The 25,815-nt window shown below is 42.5% G+C and overlaps 3 protein-coding genes across 9 annotated transcripts in view; all 3 read right to left on the reverse strand.

Moving 5' to 3' along the window:
- Positions 1 to 1,393: 1,393 nt before the first annotated feature.
- Positions 1,394 to 7,863, reverse strand: sp3b (Sp3b transcription factor). Of its 4 annotated transcripts, none has more exons than XM_027160030.2 (6): positions 7,667 to 7,863; positions 7,221 to 7,327; positions 4,257 to 5,436; positions 3,475 to 3,664; positions 3,028 to 3,224; positions 1,394 to 2,651 (listed from the first exon to the last, which is right to left on the reverse strand). In XM_027160030.2, the coding sequence occupies exons 1-6, from the start codon at positions 7,671 to 7,673 to the stop codon at positions 2,374 to 2,376; spliced, it is 1,959 nt and encodes a 652-aa protein (XP_027015831.2). In that variant the 5' UTR covers positions 7,674 to 7,863; the 3' UTR covers positions 1,394 to 2,373. The 4 variants fall into 4 exon arrangements, with proteins under 4 accessions (XP_027015831.2, XP_027015833.2, XP_027015834.2 ...); XM_027160032.2 differs by having other exon boundaries at positions 4,257 to 5,433; positions 7,667 to 7,862; XM_027160033.2 differs by having other exon boundaries at positions 7,629 to 7,753.
- Positions 7,864 to 10,737: 2,874 nt separating this feature from the next.
- Positions 10,738 to 17,532, reverse strand: ola1 (Obg-like ATPase 1). The gene is made up of 11 exons (XM_027159952.2): positions 17,393 to 17,532; positions 16,692 to 16,792; positions 15,649 to 15,792; positions 15,320 to 15,447; positions 14,821 to 14,996; positions 13,785 to 13,862; positions 13,586 to 13,683; positions 12,878 to 13,018; positions 11,716 to 11,812; positions 11,421 to 11,543; positions 10,738 to 11,152 (listed from the first exon to the last, which is right to left on the reverse strand). Exons 2-11 carry the CDS (start codon positions 16,790 to 16,792, stop codon positions 11,051 to 11,053), a joined length of 1,188 nt encoding a protein of 395 aa, XP_027015753.1. The 5' UTR covers positions 17,393 to 17,532; the 3' UTR covers positions 10,738 to 11,050.
- Positions 17,533 to 18,518: 986 nt separating this feature from the next.
- gpr155b (G protein-coupled receptor 155b) overlaps positions 18,519 to 25,815 on the reverse strand; it is an 8,354-nt gene continuing 1,057 nt past the window's right edge. The window contains exons 3-17 of one of the 4 annotated variants that reach the window (XM_027159949.2): positions 25,613 to 25,791; positions 25,307 to 25,527; positions 24,994 to 25,162; positions 24,441 to 24,596; positions 23,755 to 23,838; positions 23,514 to 23,634; positions 23,134 to 23,218; positions 22,727 to 22,817; positions 22,432 to 22,642; positions 22,129 to 22,194; positions 21,031 to 21,134; positions 20,777 to 20,872; positions 20,618 to 20,682; positions 20,320 to 20,457; positions 18,519 to 19,987 (exon numbers count right to left, since the gene is read on the reverse strand). In XM_027159949.2, the coding sequence (XP_027015750.1) occupies positions 19,831 to 19,987; positions 20,320 to 20,457; positions 20,618 to 20,682; positions 20,777 to 20,872; positions 21,031 to 21,134; positions 22,129 to 22,194; positions 22,432 to 22,642; positions 22,727 to 22,817; positions 23,134 to 23,218; positions 23,514 to 23,634; positions 23,755 to 23,838; positions 24,441 to 24,596; positions 24,994 to 25,162; positions 25,307 to 25,527; positions 25,613 to 25,791 (1,943 nt within the window). In that variant the 3' untranslated portion in view covers positions 18,519 to 19,830. Of the gene's footprint in view, positions 20,044 to 20,316; positions 20,458 to 20,578; positions 20,683 to 20,776; positions 20,873 to 21,030; positions 21,135 to 22,128; positions 22,195 to 22,431; positions 22,643 to 22,726; positions 22,818 to 23,133; positions 23,219 to 23,513; positions 23,635 to 23,754; positions 23,839 to 24,440; positions 24,597 to 24,993; positions 25,163 to 25,306; positions 25,528 to 25,612; positions 25,792 to 25,815 lie in introns of those variants that run through there. The other 3 variants (XM_027159950.2, XM_047813721.1, XM_027159951.2) reach the window with 3 other exon arrangements.

Below are 25,815 nucleotides of genomic sequence, written 5' to 3' on the forward strand. Positions count from 1 at the left end.
GGATGGATGGATGGATGGATGGATGGATAGATAGATAGATAGATAGATAGATAGATAGATAGCTCGATAGATCGCTCCCCTCTCGCTCCCTCGCTGGCTCGCTCGCTCGCTCGCTTCGCCTCGCTCGCTCGCTCGCTCGCTCGCTCGCTCGCTCGCTCGCTCGCTCGCTCGCTCGCTCCCCCTCTCGCTCCCTCGCTGGCTCGCTCGCCCGGCCGCTCGCTCGCTCGCTCGCTCGCTCGCTCGCTCGCTCGCTCGCTCGCTCGCTCGCTCGCTCGCTCGCTCCCCCTCTCGCTCCCTCGCTGGCTCGCTCGCTCGCTCGCTCGCTCGCTCGCTCGCTCGCTCGCTCGCTCGCTCGCTCGCTCGCTCGCTCGCTCGCTCGCTCCTCGCTCCCCTCTCGCTCCCTTCGCTGGCTCGCTCGCCCGGCCGCTCGCTCGCTCGCTCGCTCGCTCGCTCGCTCGCTCGCTCGCTCGCTCGCTCGCTCGCTCTTTTCCTTCCGTCCCTGTCCTGTTTCCCTCGCCGCTCCTGTCGCGCTGCTCTGAGACATCCCCAGTGTAAGAGCTTCAGCACATGCAGTATTACTGGGACATAAAGTGCATTCTTAATCTTATTACCTTCAAAAGTGAAAGAAAGAGAAGATGTTGAGAGAACAACAGATTATAGCTGCTAGAACAAGCAATAACAGGCCATTTTATTGTGTGTGGCGCAAACCTTTTTTGCAACTTTGTAAAGTGTTTAAACGGAAAAAACTTACATGCTGTTCTTTACTAAATGGATGTAAATAAATTTGTACATAAAAGACACTTACACTTACTGACCCTAGGTGTGAAAACATTACTCCCTTAAACCATTGTGTCACTTATTTGTTCTTATAACCACACTGTTTTCATTCATTCATTCATTCTCTACCGCTTTATCCGAACGTCTCGGGTCACGGGGAGCCTGTGCCTATCTCAGGCGTCATCGGGCATCAAGGCAGGATACACCCTGGACGGAGTGCCAACCCATCGCAGGGCACACACACACTCTCATTCACTCACGCATTCACACACTACGGACAATTTTCCAGAGATGCCAATTAACCTACCATGCATGTCTTTGGACTGGGGGAGGAAACCGGAGTACCCGGAGGAAACCCCGGAGGCATGGGGAGAACATGCAAACTCCGCACACACAAGGTGGAGGTGGGAATCGAACCCCGACCCTGGAGGTGTGAGGCGAACGTGCTACCCACTAAGCCACCGTGCCCCCCCCCCTCCACACACACACACACACTGTTTTATTCTTTATAATGAATGTAGGTGCCAAAATAACTGGCTTTGTTGAAACACACACACACACACACACACACACAAGTGCACCTATAGTAGTCAATAAACTTTAAGTATCCACATGATAGGAAGTATTTGGACTTTAATTGTATTCCATTTCAAAAAAAAAAAAGAAAGAAAAGAAAAGAAAAAAAGAAAAATAAAAGTATAAAAGTAACATAAAACATTACATATTTAAAAAGTAATGAATTTGAAAGTCCATGATACAACAGAATCAGTTATTTGCTAAAATAAAACGATGGCTATAAACAATCTTGGGCAATGGAGAGGAAACAAATGCAAAGGAAGAAAACAAGGAAACATCATGAATATAGAGAACAAAAAATAGTATTACACGAGTGACGACGTCGGCCGAGTTGCATAAGGACGATAGGATAAAACTCAGAAATAATAATAATAAAAAAAAATAAAAATAAATCTCCGATCATTATACAAAGGGTGTGTGAGTGAGAGAAACACAGAGCCGATACACAATAGTGAAATGCATGATGAAAGAGTGGAGATGTGTTTGGACCGAGGCCAGACGAGAGAGAGAGAGAGAGCGCGAGAGAGGTGTGAAGTCACGTCCCCCCAGCACAATGTCCAAATTCATAAAATATTACTCTTTATTTCTCTCTCTCACACACACACAGCTCACTGTACCGTGTCCTTCACAGACAGACACACACTCGTTATCATCCCCTGAACAATCTGATCAAAAAGTAAAAATCCATGCAAGTCCAGCATCATATAATACGGAGTACGATATGATACAAAATAAGGCATTTCTGTGTTAGTGTGTATTCGTATATACTGTATATGCTTGTATACGAGAGTGTGTGTGTGTGTGTATACCCACACGACATTTAATATCCCTGCCCCAAACCCCCCGTCCCGTTTGTACAAAAAAAAAAAAGACTGCTACAGAGCATAAATCAATAATTCATTTTTTAAAATATATATTCATATATATATATTTATATTTATCATATATATAAAAATTGATCATGAAAAGCCAGCTGTGAAAGTGTGTGTGGGTTTTTTTTCCTTTTTCTCTTTCTTCTGGTCACTCCATGACCTCATTGGCAGACACAGTGACCAGCTGAAGCGGGAGGTCAGAGTTTGAGAGGTGGTCTTGAGTGCCACCCTGAGGCAGGTTGGTCAGAATGAGTGTAGCGCCGCCCCCGGTGATGATGCCGTCCTGAGGGGCGATGGCGTCGGACTGCCCTGCTCCGGGGGCCGAATTTAGCCCTTTTTTGTTCAGATGAGTTTTAATATGTTTGGCCAAATGGTCACTGCGCATGAAGCGCTTTGAGCACTGTGGACACACAAACTTCTTCTCTCCTGTGGATAAAAAAAAAGACACGACAGTTTATTAAACCGTATATAAAAAACACACGGGAAGTCGTGGCCTAATGGTTAGAGAGTTTGACTCCTAACCCTAAGGTTGTGGGTTCGAGTCTCGGGAAGGCAATACCACGACTGAGGTGTCCTTGAGCAAGGCACCTTGAACAAAGAACATTGATAAAGAACATTGTTTTTAAAACAGCTGTTACTACAGAAAAGATAACCGTTAGAAACCTGGAACTGTTATGATTTTCGATTACGTTTTGAAATGATCGACCCTTTCTCACCGATCACGGTCGAGAGTTCGCCTTTTAACCGTCATAGGCTCGTGTGTGCAGGTTAGCTGTGGTGTGACGAAAGCAAGGCGCAGTACCTGTATGTGTCCTGCGGTGGCGCTGAAGCTCATCGCTGCGTGTGAATCTCTTTCCGCAGTAACTCCAGGAGCAGATGAAGGGCCTCTCACCTGAGTGCCAGCGCAGGTGAGCACGCAGGTGAGACGTTTTACCGTACACCTTCCCACAGCCGGGGATGTGGCAAATGTGCTGCTTTTTCTTACCCATGCCTGAGCCTCTACAAACACACACACACAACAACAATGAAGCTACTGTTCAAAATTTGACTAACAAACGTATCCGTGTGTTAAATCAAAACATCATTACAGGAAGAAGCGTCTTTCTGTAGACTTCATGGGTTTAAACTAAAGAAGGAATCGTTTCCGAACCTGCTGAATCACGACACTGATCGTCAAAATGAATCACGAGGTCTATTACACGCTGAGTAATGGTGAGAAATTGCTTTCCTCTACATGTCTATGTCTTACCTCCCGCCTGCCTCCTTGCAATTAGGACAAGTACAAGCCACTCTTCTGAGCCTCTTCCCCTCCTGCCCCATCCCCTCCGACTCCTCGTCTAGCATTCGTACACGGAAGTGCGACAAGTCGCTGGTGTTCAGGGTGGAGTCTCCGGATAGCGGCCAATCGTCCGAGTCCGGTTCCTCCTTGATACGAATGTCTGAGGAATAAGAAGATCTGAGTTCCAAAAAGTTTGTGAAGAAAACGTACAAACTGAACGTTCGGCAAAACGCAGAAGGAGCGAATCCAGACGTGTACGTAAGCTAGAAACGGCTTGTTATAATAAATTAGGCTTTGTGGCCGTTCCTTAAAAAAATAAATAAATAAAATGGCTCAATAAATAAATAAATAATTTCATGGCTTGTCCATGTATAAGAATTAGATGAATGTTAAAATTAATTAATTAGTCAATCAAACAACCAATTAATTGATTAATTAATTGATTAGTTAATCAATTGATTGGTTGATTAATTAATCAATCCATCAATTGATTGATTAATTAAGCCGGTGTGCTTATGGAAATAAGCTTTTTATATTTAAATAAAAGTTTAATAATAAAAATTTGTGCGAAATATAATTTCAATTTGTAAGGATTTTAAAAGGATTTTTTCTAAGATTGGAAAGAGCCAATCTTAGAGCCGTGCTACAATAAGGGCTTAATCCAAAAAAATAAACTTCAACCATACAAAAAACAAGACAACAATCCAAATAGCAACAAAAAAAATGCAGTGTGTGTGTGTGTGTGTGTATACCTGTGAGTGTACTCTCCATTGTATGCTCTGCCTGTGAGATGGAGTTGACCGTGACTGTCTGCAGGTTGGGGATGTGTCCAGCAGGCAGATTTGTTCCATGCTGCCCGAGAGACAGAGTCTGCACAGGGGCGATAGTGATCTGTGGTGATGCCATTCCACCAGCACCAGGTATCTGCAGGTTTTGTAGGTTCTGCACACCCTGCACCTGGAAAGTCTGCCACTGGATCTGGCCCGTAGGGGAGACCGTCTGCGCCTGGATTAAGAAAGTGCCGGCGTTGAGCAGCTGAACGCTTTGTAGCGTCTGTGCCGCACCTTCTGCCGTCTGCGCAGGCACCAGCTGCACCACTGGCTCTGTGTTTGTAGGCACAGCAGCAGGCATGGAGGTAGGCACGTGGTTCTGCTGGACGAAGGACGGATCTTGCTGGCCAGCCGAAACGGCAGTAGCTTGGGTCAGAACCCCTGTGCCGTCTATCGTCTCAGGCAGCGATGTGGTGATGGAAGCGGAGGTCGATGTTGGTGGAACAAATGTGTTGTTGCCATTGTTGGTTTTCTCCATGGTGCTTTGGACCGTGCTGTCACTAGTCATAATGAGCTGACCCTCAGCTGTAATGCCTGTAGCGATGGTTTGAGCTCCAGCCAGGCCCAGAGATTCCAAGTCAGCGTTGCTCAGGCTGTTAAGCGGCACAAACGTGATGTTCCCAGGCAATCCGACTGGCATGTTAGTCACCACTTGGCCCTGACCTGCAAACCCACTTCCTGCCAATGAGACGCTTTGGATCTGCTGCACGTGTCCGGTCTGTGCCAGCAAACCATGCAAATCGTTGGCATTAGTTGCAGCATGGATGCCTTGTGTTCCGTCAGGCAGTATGGAGATGTCCGTACCCAGCGTGGTACCATCAGCTGTGGATGTAGTGTAACCTAATGAAGACGCATCTGCGCTCTGCAGCTGCGGGATGACCTGGTACTGGATGCCGTTGGCACTGACACCGTCTGTCCCGGCAGTGACAAAAACAGGCTGGCTCTGCCCTGATACAGTCTGCAGTGGCACTACAAACTGCCCATTAGTGCCCACAATCCCCCCACCGGGTAAGTGTACTACACCAGAGTCCTCTTTACCCGTGGAAACCGGGGTGAGCACCTCCCAGCGGTCAGGCTGGATGGACGTGATGTCTGTCGTCTGCTTTGGAAGAGAAGTGAAAGGAGTAGCAATGAGTTACATCAGTAACTATTAAACAGAGCCCTTAATAATCACATCCTAAAAGCAAACACAAGACGGAGGAGTGTAATTCTGAGCACACGTATTAAACATGTACAAACCACTGCGAAACACTGCCCCCTAGTGAACACGCTTATGCTACATGTAGACGTTTATGCAAACATTCATTCACGATGACTGCAAAGGTTCAAAGACCCACAGGCACAACGACTGAAATGGTCATTTAGGGAACAGTGTGTGTGTGTGTGTGTGTGTGTGTGTGTAGTTTGGAGAATTATAAACTCATCATGAGTTACTGGTAAATCATAAAAAACTCATTTGAAAACGACTTAACGACTAGAACTGTTTGTATTTATGTAGTGAAACGACCGGTCGACTCCCTGCTTGGCTCGTTACGGCCGGACGACACGATGTATTAACACAGCAATGTATTTACACCATGATGCGTTTCTTAGAGAATACGTAAACCGTCCGAATAAAAAGACAAGCGATTGTTTTAAATACTATAATAAAAAAGTATGAACTTGTTTCTTTTCGGCTCCATGTTCTTCACGCTCAGGTGGTTTTTTGGCATTACTACGTGTGCTTAGTGGAACACAACCAAAGTTCACTTGTTCATTTCGGTTTCTTTAGTAATGGGCCGTTTGAAAGCAAAACCGTTGTTCTGAAATTCGTCTCGAGGAGTCATATAAATCCGTTATTACCCACTATGTCGAGTAACAACCATGTTTCTTTTTAGTAAAAAATATTTTAGATTTCTCTTGTTGAATACTTTGGAAAACGTCGAAACTTTCATCGCTCGGTCAAACTGTTTTCTTGATGCTTTTAAAGAATCAAGAAAACAGTTTGACCGAACGATGAAAGTTTCGACATTCTCGGTGCTTCTATGATGTTTCACAACACCACAGTATGACTAACAAAAACCTAATTTTGTGTAAACATCATAGGCTTCGTTGTGCTTTATCAGCTCAATCTAATACAGATGTATAAATGGAAATATAATGTGTAAGTGTTAAAACGATATCAGCACAGATTCCCATGAATAGGATTAAAGAACTGGAATATGATTTCCATCAACTGAGACTGATCATTAAAAGTGTGTGTGTGTGTGTGTGTGTGTGTGTGTGTGTGTGTGTGTGTGTGTGTGAAAGAGTGAGAGAGAGAGTGAGAGAGAGAGACAGAGAGAGACAGAGAGAATGTGTGAAAGACATAAAAGAGAGAGGGGAAAACAGTCACAACACAGAGATAGACAGACCTGCAGATACACAGCCAGAGAGAGAAACATAGACAGACAAACAGACAGACAGACAGACAGAGAGAAAGTGAGACAGACAGAGAGAAAGTGAGACAGACAGATAGAAAGAGAGAAAGACAGACAGAAAGAGAAAGACAGACAGACAGAGAGAGAGAGACAGACAGAGAGAGAGAGACAGACACAGAGAGAGAGACAGACAGACACAAAGAGAGAGACAGACAGAGAGAGAGAGAGAGAGAGAGAGAGAGAGAGAGAGAGGTGAGGGTGACCTATCCGGCCCGAGCAGTGCAGGTGACAGCGGGGTAAAGCGCCGGTGTGCCGAGGCTGTCCGACCCACAATGGGCGGGTTTATAAAGCCTAAGAAAGTGGGTGGCCGTACAAACCGAAGGCTCACGGGAAGCGGGTTTGACTTTCTGCTTCCCGACCGCTTATATTTCCCCCCTCGGCGATTCATTAACACGCTGAAGAAGAGCACCGGAGCTCTGGCACATACCGTGTCCGAGGCGGCGGCGGCTTCTGCGGCAGGCTGCAGAAAGTCACTCTGACCGCCGTCCGCGTCCAAGGCAGCCATTTCCTGCTGCTTCACTGGCTGTTCTGGGGCTGCAGGGACAACAGTGAGAGAACAACAAACACAGCGAAATGTAATTTCACTTCACCTAATAAAATAAATAACAACAAGGACTTTTTTTGTTCTCCGACTACAAAACACATCGAGCTCGGCTTTTTACTTCTCAACACTCGGTCACTTTCTCCCGCTCGAATCAACTGTTTTACTTTGTTAAAGTCAGGCTAACTAGTTAGCCTTAGCTACGTGTTAGCTTAGCCGCTGACGGGGGGAGAGATTAAAGACTTTGGCTAAGCTAAGCTAAGCTAACTAAGCTAAATGTTGCTCCAAACTCACCGGCGGTGCTGAGCTTCGATCGGTTAAGTGTTACGTACCAGTCATAGCGCGGAAGGCTAAAAAAAACAAGGTTATCTGTTCATTTAAACTCCAAACATGGTTGTTTTAATCAAAGGCGGGCTGTGATCGGAGATTCGCCTCGATTTTTTTTTCTTTTCTTTTTTTTTTTTTTCTTTTTCCTATTTTGATTGACGGTGCGGGAAACGCAAAAGGTGGGGCTTCTGAGCTAGAGCTGTGGAAGTCGCTTCACATAGAGGAAGTCCCGCCTTCTTTTCATTGCTAGTTTTGAAACGATTCGCTGCACGATTCGACTCTTACGAGTCTGATTGGTCGGGCGCACACGTCAGTCAAAACGATGCCAGGAGCGTTTCCTGTTTGTTTGTTTGTTTTCCTACCCAAATACACACACAAAAGCTCTTCGACGGTTATTTTTTTTTAAATACGTTTTCCAGTGACACAAAGGTTATTATATTTAATCACGTCTTTCAGTCATATAAGGATATTTATACATATATAAAAGACAACATATTGGTGCTTAAATCCGTCACTAACACCATGGCGTACTTTTATGTGGTTTGGGACGCAGCCAGAAAATGTCTGTGTGTGAAAAAAGTTGGTCTCGGGAGTCATTTCAGGAGCCTTGTGCGATTAAAACACTCGAGTTTTACACCTTAAATCTCTGTGAAGTCCACAGTAACAGAGCCCCAAACACACAGTGTCAGTTTTCTCTCGTGTAAACAAACTAGTTACCGGAAACAGCTGCAGGACCCGGATGTGTCCACACTATATAACTATAATAACTGTTTTATAGACGCAGGACCCGGATGTGTCCACACTATATAACTATAATAACTGCTTTATAGACGCAGGACCCGGATGTGTCCACACTATATAACTATAATAACTGCTTTATAGACGCAGGACCCGGATGTGTCCACACTATAACTATAATAACTGCTTTATAGACGCAGGACCCGGATGTGTCCACACTATAACTATAATAACTGCTTTATAGACGCAGGACCCGGATGTGTCCACACTATAACTATAATAACTGCTTTATAGACGCAGGACCCGGATGTGTCCACACTATAACTATAATAACTGCCTTATAGACGCAGGACCCGGATGTGTCCACACTATATAACTATAATAACTGCCTTATAGACGCAGGACCCGGATGTGTCCACACTATATAACTATAATAACTGCTTTATAGACGCAGGACCCGGATGTGTCCACACTATAACTATAATAACTGCTTTATAGACGCAGGACCCGGATGTGTCCACACTATATAACTATAATAACTGCTTTATAGACGCAGGACCCGGATGTGTCCACACTATATAACTATAATAACTGCTTTATAGACGCAGGAGCAGGATGTGTCCACACTATATAACTATAATAACTGTTTTATAGACGCAGGACCCGGATGTGTCCACACTATATAACTATAATAACTGCTTTATAGACGCAGGAGCAGGATGTGTCCACACTATATAACTATAATAACTGCTTTATAGACGCAGGACCCGGATGTGTCCACACTATAACTATAATAACTGTTTTATAGACGCAGGACCCGGATGTGTCCACACTATATAACTATAATAACTGCTTTATAGACGCAGGACCCGGATGTGTCCACACTATAACTATAATAACTGCTTTATAGACGCAGGACCCGGATGTGTCCACACTATATAACTATAATAACTGCTTTATAGACGCAGGACCCGGATGTGTCCACACTATATAACTATAATAACTGCTTTATAGACGCAGGACCCGGATGTGTCCACACTATATAACTATAATAACTGCTTTATAGACGCAGGACCCGGATGTGTCCACACTATATAACTATAATAACTGCTTTATAGACGCAGGACCCGGATGTGTCCACACTATATAACTATAATAACTGCTTTATAGACGCAGGACCCGGATGTGTCCACACTATATAACTATAATAACTGCTTTATAGACGCAGGACCCGGATGTGTCCACACTATATAACTATAATAACTGCTTTATAGACGCAGGACCCGGATGTGTCCACACTATATAACTATAATAACTGCTTTATAGACGCAGGACCCGGATGTGTCCACACTATATAACTATAATAACTGCTTTATAGACGCAGGACCCGGATGTGTCCACACTATATAACTATAATAACTGCTTTATAGACGCAGGACCCGGATGTGTCCACACTATATAACTATAATAACTGCTTTATAGACGCAGGACCCGGATGTGTCCACACTATATAACTATAATAACTGCTTTATAGACGCAGGACCCGGATGTGTCCACACTATATAACTATAATAACTGCTTTATAGACGCAGGACCCGGATGTGTCCACACTATATAACTATAATAACTGCTTTATAGACGCAGGACCCGGATGTGTCCACACTATATAACTATAATAACTGCTTTATAGACGCAGGACCCGGATGTGTCCACACTATATAACTATAATAACTGCTTTATAGACGCAGGACCCGGATGTGTCCACACTATATAACTATAATAACTGCTTTATAGACGCAGGACCCGGATGTGTCCACACTATATAACTATAATAACTGCTTTATAGACGCAGGACCCGGATGTGTCCACACTATATAACTATAATAACTGCTTTATACTGTCAGAAGGAGCTTTTTGTCTATTTATAGTCTCACGTTTCCAGCACATCACCACATATAAACATCATAAACAGCTTGTTTTGTAACTTTTTCAGTTTTTAAAGAGCTCTTTATTAACTCTGGTATCCTGCACTCTAATGATCTACATTATATGTCCATATTTGAGGATATAATTTAATTAAGAATTGAAATCTTAATGCTGTGACACGTGTGTGACGTGTGTTTGAGGGGAAACAGATTCCAAAAAGACATCATCTCCATCTCCTGGCATTGTATTTGACGCCGCCGTGCGACACCGTTTATTAGTGAGGACTGAGTGAAGAACTAAGATCTGATATGATGCAGTATTATGGATCAGTTTTATCCACAGAAATACACCAAATTGCACGTTTTCCATTTCCGCTGATGAAAAACAAAAAGAAACAAACTTAGCGACGCAGTTCCGGTCTGGAGAATTGTGTTTATTAAGCTTTGGGTGTCTGCTTCTGCTGTGTGATATGCAGCACTTTATTGTAAAGCCGTAAAATAAACCTCAGATATCAGACAAGAGGCTGAAATAAATGGCAAAAAAAAAAAAACCCACACACAGTAACAGATAGTGTGTGTGTGTGTGTGTGTGTGTGGATGAACTGAATGTTCCAAAGCCAAACGTGAATAAACCTCATGGGTAATTCCTCACATCTGCAACATAACTCTCCCCCTCCATTCCACATGGTACAGTCCAGCCAGTCTCTGACAGGCTTAAAAATGACATCATTTCTTCTTCGGCTGATTGGGTGTGTTGAATTTGAAGAAGATGATGTCTCCATCCTCCACCACATAGTTCCTTCCTTGCTGTCTGTACTTTCCTGCAGCCTGTCCAGAAATCAATGATGATACATAAACATACGTTTTAATACTTACATTCTCGTATTACTTAAAAAAAAAAAAAAAAAGTCCGGTTGGGTGCAAAAAGTCTGCACCGTTAAAATGATGTGGATAAAGAAATGTCATTTAAATGTTCTAATAACGCGTAACAGCTTCTTTTCTATCTTCTAGACATCTTTTGGATCCTCACAGCTATAAAAGGTGATAACGGTTAAAAGCCATTCAACTAAAAGATAAAAGAAGCAGTTGATCTGACCTTAACAGCAGGCTCGCTGCCTTCCTCTTTAAAATCCGAAAACTTCATGACCTCAGCCATAATGAAGCCCTTCTCGAAGTCTGTGTGGATCTTACCAGCCGCCTGTGGAGCCTTGGTGCCTTTCTGTTGGTTAGAGAAGCACACAACGCACACGGGACTCAAGCAAATATACCATCGGCCCAGGATGAAGGGCTGGGATAGTAACAATCAAGGTGATCATCTTGACAACAAACAAGCCAGATGTCTCCACACACACATTGTATTTGTTTGTAAGCGTGTGTGTTTTTGTAGTTACCCTGATGGTCCATGCGCGTACTTCATCAGGTCCCGCAGTAAAAAAATACTCCAGCTGCAGTGCTGCGTAGCCGGTCTTTATGATCTTGGTCAACACGCTAAAGCATGAACACGTTTTCAATTAGCTACATGAACCAAGTGGGAACATTTAAAAAGAAGAAACCTTTTAGTTTTATTTCTGGTACTGTGTACATCTACATTGTAATCTAATAAACCGTCTGTGATTTATTAACACGGATTATGTTTATATCATGTTCTTTTACTTATCCGACACTTATCTGTATAGACGGATTATATTCATAAAAGTATTCAGTATTCTGGGGAGGAAAAAAAACCCTCGCAGATTTAAAGTGTGTTTTGTCATAGGGCCTTTTTACACCCAGTCACTTCATGTGTTGTCTCTGATCCGATAGCTATCTGATTTGTTAAAACTGTTCCATTTACATTAGGCCTCATAAACGCGTCTCGGCGAATCGGATATCGATCCGATCTTTCTGGTCCCACCCAAAATGCGAATATATTTTACCTCATTTCCAGGGTAATTGAAACGGAACACACTTTGGTGTACGCGGTTTTCAGAACACGATCAAAAAGAAGACGAAACTGGTTACGACGTTTACGTTTTCGCTGGCGGCAGCAGCGCGTTTTAAGACCCGACGAGACGCCTGGGTGAAAGATCACCTACAATTGACGTACTTCCGTTTGGGAGGAGTATAGCGCTGACGTATGTGGCTTGAACAACCACATGCATTTACACATGACCAGTTTCATCTGAAACGCGTCCCAGACCACCTCCTGAAGTGGTTTGAACCATCGGATTTATATCCGTCTCGAAAACGTTTCGGAGGGCATTTAGACCTGGTCTTTTTACCGTTAGTAAAGCTATCGGATCACAGAAAAGGCATGAAGTGACCAGGTGTAAAAAGCCCCACAAATTTGGTGATGGTGTTTCAGCTTGATGGTCACCCAAAGAACTGTCTGAAATATTAACCCGCTTATTATTCGCTTTAATAACGGCTGTAATTTTCATTAAAATCGCCGTAAAACGTCACCGTTCTCTGTGACACCGTTACCCAGCCTTCTTAATGAAAAGAAGAAAAAAAAATGTTACTGCTAGGAAAAGCAAAAGGAAAAAAGTAATGTGTGAAATCTTAAAATCTGACCTCTGGGTTTTATTTTCCTCGCAGAACTGCTGTTTCTCCTCATCGCTCATGTCCTGGTATCTGCTCTCGAAACCTCCACTGAAGGGGATGACGAGGGCGCCGGGGTCGTGTGCGTCTACCCACTCCTTAATCTTTACCAGCCTTCAGGGAAAGACACATTTATTACTTCACCCGATAACAGTATAATAATATAACAACATTTATATAAACTGATTTATTTTCATTAAAACGAACAACTGATATACAAAGAAAGGTGTATGTATTAAGCTGTGCTACATGGTGCTAATGGGGCTTTCATACCTGAGTCAGTTTTGAGTCTGAATAAGTGCAAATATGTACTTTGGTTGCACACAAAAAAAAAAGCAAAAGAGAAAGAAAATGTCCTTGTAAGACTTGTCAGTCATTACCCAGAAAGGTTTCCTAATAACCCAGAAGGAAGCCACATCATCTTTCTGTACATCTAAGAATCTAATCTAATCTAATCTCCTGGACACACGGTGTATCTGTAGCGCTACATCTCTGTACAAGACAGTTTGCATTTCAGTTCAGCGGCACACGGCTACACAAAAGATCCGTGGCGTGTTTGATTCACTTCCTGCACGCGAGTCGATTCGGGTGTCGAATCGCAAACGACTGAACGACTCACTTGGATCTTAAATTTGAATCCGGCAGCGTTACGTGAAAGCGTCCTAAAACGCCACGACTCACCATTTGTTCTTTTTCCTGATGTAATCTTTCTCAGAGAGATTCACCAGGTAAATCATCGGCTTGGACGTCAGGAAGAGATATTTATTCAGCACCTCGATCTTAAAAAAAAAAAAAAAAAAAAAAAAACATTAAGATGAAAACGGATCAATTTAAAGGCGATTTAAACGCAGGTTCGCCAACAGGATCAATGACTGGTCACCTCTTTGTCGTTCCATTCATGGTATCGAACGTGTTTCTTCTCGTCGACCACCCATGACTTGATTTTACACATGATGTCCTGTTTAAAAAACACAAAAGAAAACAAAGGAATTAAAAATCTGGCATCCATGAAAGTCCTGCAAGTTTCCCAAAACCTTTGTATCCTACTGATAAGAAGACCAACTAAGGAAACCACATGAAACTTCAGATCCTGTCATTTTCTTTGATTACTGCACTTTTACATCTCGAGTATGAACTGCTTTAATACGTTTACAACGTCCTTATGATGAGCCTCTGAGAGAAGAACTTCATCAAAAAAAATTTTCATTCAAAAATAAAGAAATAATAAAAGCAAGCTGACACGATCCCATAAATTAAGATACATTATTATTATTAAAGATGAATTTAATAATTAAATTACTTTCCACCTGTGTTTTCTAGCCTTTACCCTGATTTTTGAGTCAAAATAACTTTGATAACTTTTTTTAGCCATCACGTGTGTGTGTGTGTGTGTGTGTGTGTGTGTGCATGTGTGTGTATGTGTGTGTGTACGTGTATGTGTACGTGTATGTGTACGCGTGCATGTGTACGTGTGCATGTGTGTACGTGTGTGTACGTGTGCGTGTATGTGTGTGTACGTGTATGTGTACGTGTATGTGTACGCGTGCATGTGTGTACGTGTGCATGTGTGTACGTGTGCATGTGTGTACGTGTGTGTACGTGTGTGTACGTGTGCGTGTATGTGTGTGTACGTGTATGTGTACATGTACTTGTATGTGTACGCGTGTGTGTACGTGTGGTGTGTGTGTACGTGTGTGCATGTGTGTGTATATGTGTGTGTGTGTGTGCATGTGTGTACGTGTGTGTGTGTGTGTGTGTGTGTGTGTGTACGTGTGTGTGTATACATGTGTGTGTACACGTGTGTGTATATGTGCACGTGTGTGTGTATGTGTGTATATATGGTATGTGTGTTTCTGTGCACGTGTGTGTGTGTACGTGTGGTGTGTGTGTGTGTGTGTCTGTGTGAGTTCACTCACATATTCAGGCTTGAGTTTCTTGTCTCCGCCCCTCACAGCCGTTTTCTCCAGCTTGTCTATGATTGGCCCGATCATCTCCTCATCTTTCATCCTGAGCTCCTCATGGATGATCTCGATGTCCCTAACCGGGTCCACGCAGCCCTCCACGTGGATGATGTCTTCATCCTCAAATGCTCCTGCACGTTCACACACACACAAAAAAACACACACACACACACACACGGAAAACATTATATGCAAATGAGTTATAATACAGCCAACCTACAACACCAATTCTTGGCTTAACTTATAAATCCATTAAGAAATAAAACGTGACGGATTATTATCCTCCCTGACATCATGTCCTGAAATGTTTTATCCTCTAATGTTCTAATATTCCACGATTGTCATCTTTCATGACCATACACGCTTTTCCATCCGTTTCCAGTTAACGTCATCGGCACACGTCTCGTGCTTACACGCCCTTTTCCAAAACACGCAATGAGAGCGGTCTACTCACGTGTCATGTGAAAAATTGAATCACAGGCGCTGATGTGCGAGAGAAAGGCGTTTCCCAAACCCTGTCCTGCGTGAGCTCCCTTCACCAGCCCGGCGATGTCTACTACATTCAGAAAGGCTGGGACCTTACTGCTCACACACACACACACACACACACACACACACACACACACACACACACACACACAGAGCAATATCAGGCGTGTAACGTGTTGTGTTTGTACTCAACAGCAGTGATCTTACTGCTGGAAAAAACCTGAAAAAGACAAGACACGCTGTTCCACCGGTTTCCCAGCTGAAAGTTTTTTTTAAACGATGTGCTTTACATACCTGGCAGGCTTGTGATACTGGCATAGAAAGTCGTAGCGCTCGTCTGGAATTGGCACGCGACTCTCGTTCGGGTCGATGGTGCAGAAGGGAAAATTCTCCGCCGCCGCCTGACTCTTCGTCAGCACGTTGAAGAAGGTCGATTTACTGAAAACGACATTGACACGAAGCACCGAGTGTCAGCAGACGTCCACCGAAAACCTGATAAATTCTACTGTAAATGTCATTTTAGACCAGAGAGAAAAAAAAAATCTAAGTGTAGATGAAAAGCCTCGTTTTTACTAAGACCTTGTCGCTTGTCTGCCGTTATTTTTTAAGCTAATCGTGTGCTAAAGAAATCGATTATTATTGTAACATTTTCAGATCCTTCTACACAAGCGACACATTAAGAGATAAGGCAAGTGACCTTGTTTTATCCGATGTGTACCCTGAAAATGATATAAGTGAGGGGAGAAAACCTACCAAAATGATCTGAAAACCAGACTAGTAAATCTCACATACTTTATCGCTAATCGAACCGACGTTCACAAACAAACATGACTATCAAGCCGAAGCGGGACGTCCTGACCGTAATCGTGATGACTCTCAAGACTCTCCGGTTGTTGTTTTAATGAAATCACTGAATGAAACAACTGATCTCAGAAATATATAATAATAATAATAATAATAATAATAATAGATGAACATAGTCAGCAAATAATTTTATAAAGCATGCTCTAACACACAACTTCACACAACAATTTAGAATAGTCAATTTAGAAAAGTCCCATCAGTTAAGTACAGACATTTACATCATTTAGCAGAAGCCCTTATATCCAGAGTGACTTACATTATCTCATTTTTATAAAACTGAGCAATTGAAGGTTAAGGCCTTTGCTCAGGGGCACAACTGTGTCAGTTCGGTGGACGCGAGATTGAACTCACAACCTACCGATTGCTAGCTCGACACCTTAACTACTAGGTTACGACATGCCCACGAGCACGGATATCTTTTCGATAGTCGGTGTTAACACTTGATGACCCTCAGACAACACCATGAAACACACCCCACGTTCGGTAACCCGACGATCCCGATTTTAAGCGAGGTCCCGAATCGTCCGATGATAGCCGGTGGCTTCGGTCCGTCTCCTCCCTTCTTCGGAGGCATCTGAAGAAGAAAAGAAAACACACCATCAAAATCAAACCTGAACGCAAGGTGACGTTTGATTTGACTTAATATGATGAAAACCTTTTATCGTGAGCCATAACTGATCTGAAATCTGTCAGCTCTCTGCACTTCATGAATCTATAATAATAATAATAATAATAATAATAATAATAATAATAATAATAAATTCAGAAGTAGACATGTTAAATGCGTAAAGCTCAGCTGGATATGTGGGTCTATCTGGGGCTGTGTGTCACTTCAGCACAGGGGACATGATGCCCAAAATAGTGTCCAGTGTAGGATGACCAGGCTGCACAAGCTAAATATAACCAATATATCATTAATAACACCCTAAAGTCACTGCACCACAGGATCACTGTGTTCTGCCTCCTGACTCGGTGTCACTGCCCCGTTTTCCTCACACACTCCTGACTCCAGACGTTACCTCAGATTAGCTCCATTCATTTGTACACAGTTAGCATAGTTAGCTTCCTACCCAACTGTTAGCACTGTAGCACAAAATAACGTCTACGTTCAACACAAGACAAGTTGCGTACAAAAGTAAAAACATGACTTTAACAATGTGCGTGTTTGTATCACCTCGAATTAAGATAATGTCTGATTATAAAGGAGGAATTTGGACCGTGTTGACGGCTCACGCGCTGTGCGGTCCGGGCGACGGCACCAAAAGAAATCCGGAAGTCGAAAATGGTCAAGTCTTCCCATTGGTCAAAAGCGGGCATGACGTCACGACACAAAAATAAAAAATTTGGGTAAATTTTTGTTAACGTTTATTACTTTTTTTTACGTTTCTAAAATCTAAAAAAAAAAAAATCCAGGTTTTAATCCGGATAAAAACGTATTTTGCGTAAATTCATCGAAGCTACGTGGTAACAGTGCTAACAGTTTACATCCGGGTATTTAGACGCTAACGCCATACACGGTGCGATCTAAAAGTATTGGCACCCGTCATAAGAAACAGTGCAAATATTACTTGTCTAGGCCTTGTATCGATGTGTTTAAACACACACATACACACACACACAGTACTTTCAACAGAGCATTTGTGTCAAAATTATTGGCACCCATGCTATTAAAAGAATAACAGCACTGAGCCTTTCAACAAGCTTTAACAGTTTGTGTTACTCTCATGTGTGCGTCCCTTTTATCATGTATAACAGTGACAACAGATTTCCTAAGGACTGACAAATGAAACATAATATATAATACAGTAATAATCTAATAATACAGGCTTGCAGTTTATTCTAGTATGTTTTCGAGAAAATTGCTGTGTGTGATTGAAATACTCAGTGTCTGTGTGTGTGTTTGAAATGCTGGGGGGGGTTGAAATGCTGTGTGTGTGAATGAAATGCTGTGTATGTGTGTCTGTCTGTGTGTTTGTGTGTGTGTGTTGTTGAAATGCTGTGTGTGTGTGTGTGTGTTTGCGTTTGAAATGCTGTGTGTGTGTGATTGAAATGCTGTGTGTGTGTGATTGAAATGCTGTGTGTGTGTGATTGAAATGCTGTGTGTGTGTGCGTGTGATTGAAATGCTGTGTGTGATTGAAATGCAGTGTGTGTGTGTGTGTGTGATATTGAAATGCTGTGTGTGTGTGTGTATATGTGTGTGATTGAAATGCTGTGTGTGTGCGTCTGCATAAACTATAATATTTAGTGCATAACTGAAAAAATGGTTATGAATGAACAAAAATATTCACAGATTCTGACAGAGGCTTTCTTTTTTTTATCTCCAGTTCACATAATCCCATACAAACTGGGTGCATATTTATATTAATAATTATTATTTATATTTAGATTAATTAATATTAATTATATTAATTAAGCTGTTTAAACATTTCATAAACAACAGTTTCTACAGCAATGAACATGTGCAAAATCAGGTAAGTACAATCTGAGCAGTCTGGCAGCAGCCACTGTATGAACAGTTCAGTCACATTAACAGGATAGATCAGATTTTCAGTACACATCATACAGAAAACAACCCTGATGAGAAGAATATATCTACATTTGGATTTGTGAAAATACGTACCTCATGGTCACCAAACCAAAATTCGAATTGCATACTTTGTCGTTTAAATCTATGAGCGATCGCACTGCACTTAGACAGTTTCTTGAGCGTACGCTCACAGGAAATCACAATAAAATCTTAGACCTGCAACACTTAATCATTAACAGAGCACCTTATCGGACATTTTGCGATGTCACGTATTCTCAAGTTTTTTGAAGTATGTCGAAAGGTCGAGAATCATATTTTGCATGAACTTTGTGCTGAGATGCATGATATATTAAAGGTGGGGTGCACGATGTTTGAAAAACGCTACAGAAACCTGAGTCGGGCCGACAAACAAAACAGACGTTTAGCCAATGAGCAGAAAGGGGCGTGTCTTGTGAATCTGCAGCAGAGAGAGTGTTCAGTGCGCATGTCTGACATTAGCAGAAAGCGATTGAAACATTGACATGGCGGATACCTGCCGTTACCTCTGCCTCGGGTTCTAGGTATCGAACGTTGTCTTCGGTATGAAACGGAGCTAAATTTTCACGGTACAACACACAGTACTACAAAATCACATTTGTATTACCATAGTATTACTCATTGTGTTCATTTACTGATAAAAATATCCCCTTGGCCAGCTGCCCCAGGGGGTTCTGTCATAATAGTTGCCTGGGTTACGCATGTATGTGTGGGGCGGAGCTAGCAAAACAGGAGTGACACCAATTTGGGTTGGAGCGTGTTTGTTTTGGTGATTTCAAATGTCAATATTGGCTTTCAAACTTTGTGCACCGCACCTTTAAGTTTGTGTGGGGTTTTTTTTACAGCATACTTTGCAACCATGCAGACGCCAAACACACCTTTCAAAATCATTATAATAAAAGTAGCATGGATTCTCTTTTAAATTTGGCACACCATGCAAAACAATATAATTCAAAAAGCAACAGGAGAAGAAACAATTCGATCGAAAAAGGTCACGCCGCACATGGAGGCGTGTCAGTCATCTGAGAAACAATACGATTGGCCACTGTTACAGAATCTGAAGAATCACACATGACTTATTCAATGTCTGCTTCCTCCTGCAGCTGAACCCCATACAGACAGACGGTCTCCGGTCTCTGACCAAGCCTACACGCAGCAGCCACCGGACGAGCTCACGGCCCAGGAAGCAACCTGCACGTTCGCACCTGTCAATCAAAGCAAGGATTCACCCACAGATCCTGAGAGAGAGTCGGCTGATCCGCTGATAGAGGGTGGAAAAGAGGAAATAAGAGACAAAGATGGAAGAATTGATGTGTTAAAAAGTGCATGCACAGGAAGAGAAAAAAGAGGGTAAAAAAAAAAGAAATGCATTATCGTTCATAAGGACAAAAACAAGCTTACTTAATAAATACAATAATGCATTTCTGCACGAAAGAAAGATAACCCAGAAATGAAAAAGGTAACCCATGAAGAAGAGAAGAAGAGACTCGATCTGGCTTCGTTTAGAATTTTTTTGTCCTCACATGTACACACACACCTTCTCTTGTGAACGATGTCTTGCACGCACTGATTCTTATGGTAGCGGACGAACTGCGTGCAAGTCAGCCGTATCTCTTCAGGAACGGTTGATGGAGCTTGGTTAGTCTGCTGCGCTCCACCCAACAGTGCTGCCAGCCTACACACACACACACACACACACACACACACACACACACACACACACAATCATAAAATCATCCACAAAATATTTGACACATAATTCCTTATTAATCTTACTGCTCCTTAAATGATGTTACCACGGTTCGTGTTGTCATGGTAACCTTTTTACCACCCACCACTTTTTAAACGGCAAAATGATGAGATGTTCGTCCAGCCCGAATATCCCGAAGGATATTAAACCCTACATGAGAGGTTTATTAATTAGTAATTACCACCACTGTATCAAATGAAGAGAGTGTGTGTGTGTGTGTGTGTATATGTGTGTGTGTCCATACCTGTCCATAATTGGCCACAGCACAGAAGAACTGCAGCTCGAGGTAAAGTCGCCCAGGATCGCTGTTTAAAAACCACCAGAGGCAGCTGGACACGTTCTACACTCAGGAAGAAAAAGTTTTGACTTTCAAAGGAATAATTTGTGAAAGCTAACAATACTGTGTTTGTGTGTGTGTGAGAGAGAGAGAGAGAGAGAGAGAGAGAGAGAGAGAGAGAGAGAGAGAGCGAGGGAGACAGAGAGAGAGACAGAACTCACTGCGAGCAGGCTGACAATGAGCAGCAGACAGAGCAGCACATGACGTGCCACTTGTCTCTCCTCTTGGACACGTGCACACGTGGATGCCTCAGTCAGTGCTACACCTGAAGGAGAGGCCTCAGTTACTACACACACACACACACACACTCACTCACTCAAAGTAGCACATGTATGTCAGACCTGCCAACCTTGGAAAAAATTTTTGAGTAGCAACTTATTCAGCGACGCGGCGCGAGGTCAGGCACATTTGCTGGTCAGTGTTGATTAAGTTCACATGCTCACTCATCACAACTTTTTACTTAGCACATAGTTCTCACTCACCACCATATCAAGTTATTCAACATACAAGTAGACCATGAAGAACTCTTTTATTGAAAAGGCAACATAAAAACTATTTTAACAACTCTATGTATTGCCATAAATTAGATCTAATGAACTAAACATTTGACAACACACACGTGTTAATTTTCTCAGCAATAATGCAAGACTCTAGACTTCACTATGGTTTTGACTGGCTGATTATATAATAATACCTCCCTCATCATTTCTACTTTCTGCTTCTATTTCCCTGCTTTTCACAAAAAAATCTGATGTCCATCAGATGTGATCTACAGGAGCCAGTAACAATCGAGTCAGAATACGATTGATATTTAAAAAATGACATTAGTTTCGTCATGTGATAGCATGACTGCGTGCTATAAGAGGGATACACAGATGCTAGCGGATATTGATGTCCGCGGATATTGATTTCTGGCCATTTACCTTTGAAACGTTAAAAAAACAGTCACTGTAAGAAGAATTGAAGACGGACAGAGACAGATTGTAGCGTTGAAGAGTTTTAAACTGGCGCTATGATTGGTCGAATTATTATTTTCCCAGGTTGCTGCCCAATGCGTTTACACCCATAGGCGAATTGCCTGGTGCGCAAATGCACAGACAGTTGAACTCAAAGGCATCAATGGTTTTTTTTACAATGCGTATTTTGAAGTGACAAATCGTAGCAGCGTACTTTGATGTCTAAATGCGTATCTGCTACACAAAATGCGTAAAGGTTGGCAGGTCTGGTATGTGTATAAACTCTGCGGGTATTAATCTTGCCTGTTGGTGGTGCTGGTGTGTCGTTCATTAAGTCTGCTCTTGTATCAGGTATGCAGTCATTCTGCCCTGAACACACACACACACACACACACACACAATGTCTAGGTGAACTCTAGTGAGAAACTGATTTGACTCAGAATCAACTCTTTAGGAACAGTGCAGGAAGTGAATCACTAAAGGAAACTAAAGGAAAAAATATTTTAGTAGTTCTTTAGTAGTTCCTTCTGACTAATGAATGAAATATTTGAAATAAAATGAACGGGAATTATAAGAACGTGTTCAGGGGTGTGTATATATACACACCTCTGTTTGTACTGCTGTGTGATGGTGTGAACTCGGCTGAGCCGTGATCCTCGGGACGAGTCTGGCTTCTGATGTCATCTATGGTGCCTGACATCGAGCTCTGCTCCAAGATCTGGTAATTCTGCTCCTCCTGAGAACCCTGACTGAGGCCCATCAGAGACAGACCACCGAGAAGGATGCTACAGCTCAAAACCACCGCACTGCTGATTATCTGAGAGCGAGAGAGAGCAAGGTGAGGTGAGAGACATAAACGAAACAGAAAGAGAAGGCAAGGAAGACAGCAACATAAACATACCTGCCACTTGCCGTAGAAGAAAGAGGCATCAGTCGTGTTGCCTTCTCTCTCACCAGCTGCAAGCAACAAGCCCACTATCAGAAACGGGAGCCTGTAACACACACACACACACACACACACACACACTCTACATGATTATGAACTGCTTGTCTGTAAAGTGTTACACATGATGGCAGCATTCAGCATCTCACACACACACACACACACACACACACACACACACACACACACACACACACACACAGACACACACACAGACACACAGACACTCTACAGACAAGCTGCATGTAGTTCATAATCATGTAAAGTGTTACACATGATGACAGCATTCAGCATCACACACACACACACACACACACACTCACACACATACTCACACACACTCACACACACTCACACACACTCACCCCCAGCCAAGGATGATGAAAACAACAGGTGGCAATTTGAGCTGTTCGTTCCTCTTCAGCAGAGCAAGAGAGAACGCTAGCAAACCTACAAAACAACAGACGCTCTACACAACTACACACAACTACACACAACTACACAACTCCAAACAGAATAAAACGGTCATTTCTTTTCCATCTAGAAACAGATAAGTGTTGATAAGGCAATAAGTGTTAATAAGGTAAAGACTATGCTTGTACACTAAATACATTTACAGCTAAAAATTTGTCTAATGTGCCGAACAAAAATAATGTATTAATAAAATAAGATCTAATAAACTCCTGGCTTCAAGACTTCTGCTAAAGATAAGTCTGTATCACACACACATATGTGTTTGTGTTACCTGTCCAAATGTAGGTGCTATACAGAGCTCCATAGAGCAGTGTGAACGTAAGGATCTGTCCCAGGACACTCTCCTGCTGAACCACAAACCTCCACAAGGTCATCGACACACACACCAAGAGCTGCAAAAGACACCCCCCCCCCCCAAACACACACACACACACAAACACACAGTATAAATATGACGTGGTATAGTAAGGTGAAGCTACAGGGAATTGTACTGCAGGACTGTGCTCACCCACCTGAGCGAGGAACAGGTTTGTTGTGAACAAATGAGGCAACCTCTTAAACTTCTTGCTGAGGACCATGATGGCAACGGTCCACACCTATCACAGATTCATTCCACACACACACACACACACACACACACACACACACACACACACACACACACACACAGAATGTCTGAGTGGTGTCCTACATCTGCAACTATTTGACTCAGAATCTCTTTAGGAACAGTGCAGGAAGTGAATCAAACTTTTTTGGTCCCAAAATATTTTGGTAGTTCTTCTGACTAACGAATGAAATATTTGAAATGAAATGAACAAGATTTATTAGAACATGTGCAGCTCTATATTTCCCTCAACCAACTTTTTATTTGCTCCTTTTTATGTTTTTTTGTATATACTTCATCTTTGGTTACACACGTCCACGTGTTTTTCTTCAATGTAGACAAACCGATTATTTTTAATCTCTTTTACCTTTAAATAAATAAATAAATAAATAAATAAATAAATAAATAAATAAATAAATAAATAAATAAATAAATAAAGTGTATTTGAGCTTTTGGTTCAGAGGAGCTTTCAGAAGTAAGGTCAGCTGTTATTAATGAGGGAAACCAGCCTTTAAATTCACTGGGACAAAGCTGAAAGCATTGCATGCTCTACTACACAAACACACACACACACACAGACACACACACACTCACCAGTGCGATGATGCTGATGATGCTTATGTTAAAGTTGACTTCCTGCAGCTCAGAGATCAGGTGTGTTGCCTCCATCCAGGGAATGGATAGTAACCATACTGACAGGTACATGATGGGTGCAGATAGCAACGTGCTGATCACCATACCGGAGGTTACCTACACACACACACACACACACACACACACACACACACACACACACACACACACACACACACAAATGCAAACATATGCAAACTATAACAGCATTAACAATATTTAGATTTAGGAAAGCATTTCTTTCGGTCAGAAAAGAAAAAAAATCCTTCTTTTTTAAAAACATTCATTCATTTGCTTTTTAAGTGGCTATTAATAATTTAAAAAAAAAGGCTGAATTGTGAAAAAAGTGAATAAAGTGTATATGGAGATGTATTTACAATATAAATAAATAATCGCGCTTTGTAATTAGTGCATCTTCCTTATGTATCTGATGAGACATATCTGTTTTATCCCTAACATATTAGATAGAATTTATGTCCATTTGTTTAGTTTTTTGAGTCAATGTGAAACTTACCACCTCCAGCTGCATGTTATACTGACTGGCGTAAATGGCCACGCTGGGGGCAGTGGGGAAGATGCCGTACAGAAAGGCGTAGTCCGACAGACTGGTGTGGTTCACAGAACTGGAGTTGCCTGAGTCCAGCAGCTCCAACATGTCTTTACATAACAATGGCATCAACAGACTGGAGGAAAAGACAGACACGCAAATTCAACAACGGCACACAATCAAACCACCAACACGTCTTACACAAACCCCTGTCGGACTGCACCGTGCTGAAATAACCTCAAAGCCTCACTTATTACACCATACGCATATTCACACTCACAGTTTTGCTGTAAGGAGTACAATCAGGGTGACCCCTGTTGAGCGGGTAACTCTACCCATCTGCCCGACCATAGTCAGGCCCAAGTAAAAGAGCGCCGCTCCTCCGAACGAGTCAGCCAATCCATCCACCAACTCCCCAAGCAATAAGGGGACACGCCCACCAAACAGAAAGTGAGAGGCGATCCCGACCAAGACCATAAAAACGATCGGATTCTTAAGCACCTAGAGAACACCAAAAAAAAAAAAAAACACGTGAGACAACGAGTACACGGCTTAATTATTAAGAAATCTGTAGAAACAAACATACACGCAGAAAGACAGTAGAGACAATGTGCAGCTTGCTGTAGTTGTGGTCTGGACATTGCCTCCAACGCTGGAGCTCACACAGAGCAAAGCCCAGTGGATTCAGCAGCATCAGAGACACCGGAGCAACCAAATACAGATACTGTGCATATTCAGGGTGAGAACTGCCGTACAGAGCGTCCACTGCAAAAAGAAAATATATAAATA

The sequence above is a fragment of the Tachysurus fulvidraco genome, chromosome 5, assembly GCF_022655615.1.
Source record: "Tachysurus fulvidraco isolate hzauxx_2018 chromosome 5, HZAU_PFXX_2.0, whole genome shotgun sequence".
Taxonomy (NCBI): domain Eukaryota; kingdom Metazoa; phylum Chordata; class Actinopteri; order Siluriformes; family Bagridae; genus Tachysurus; species Tachysurus fulvidraco.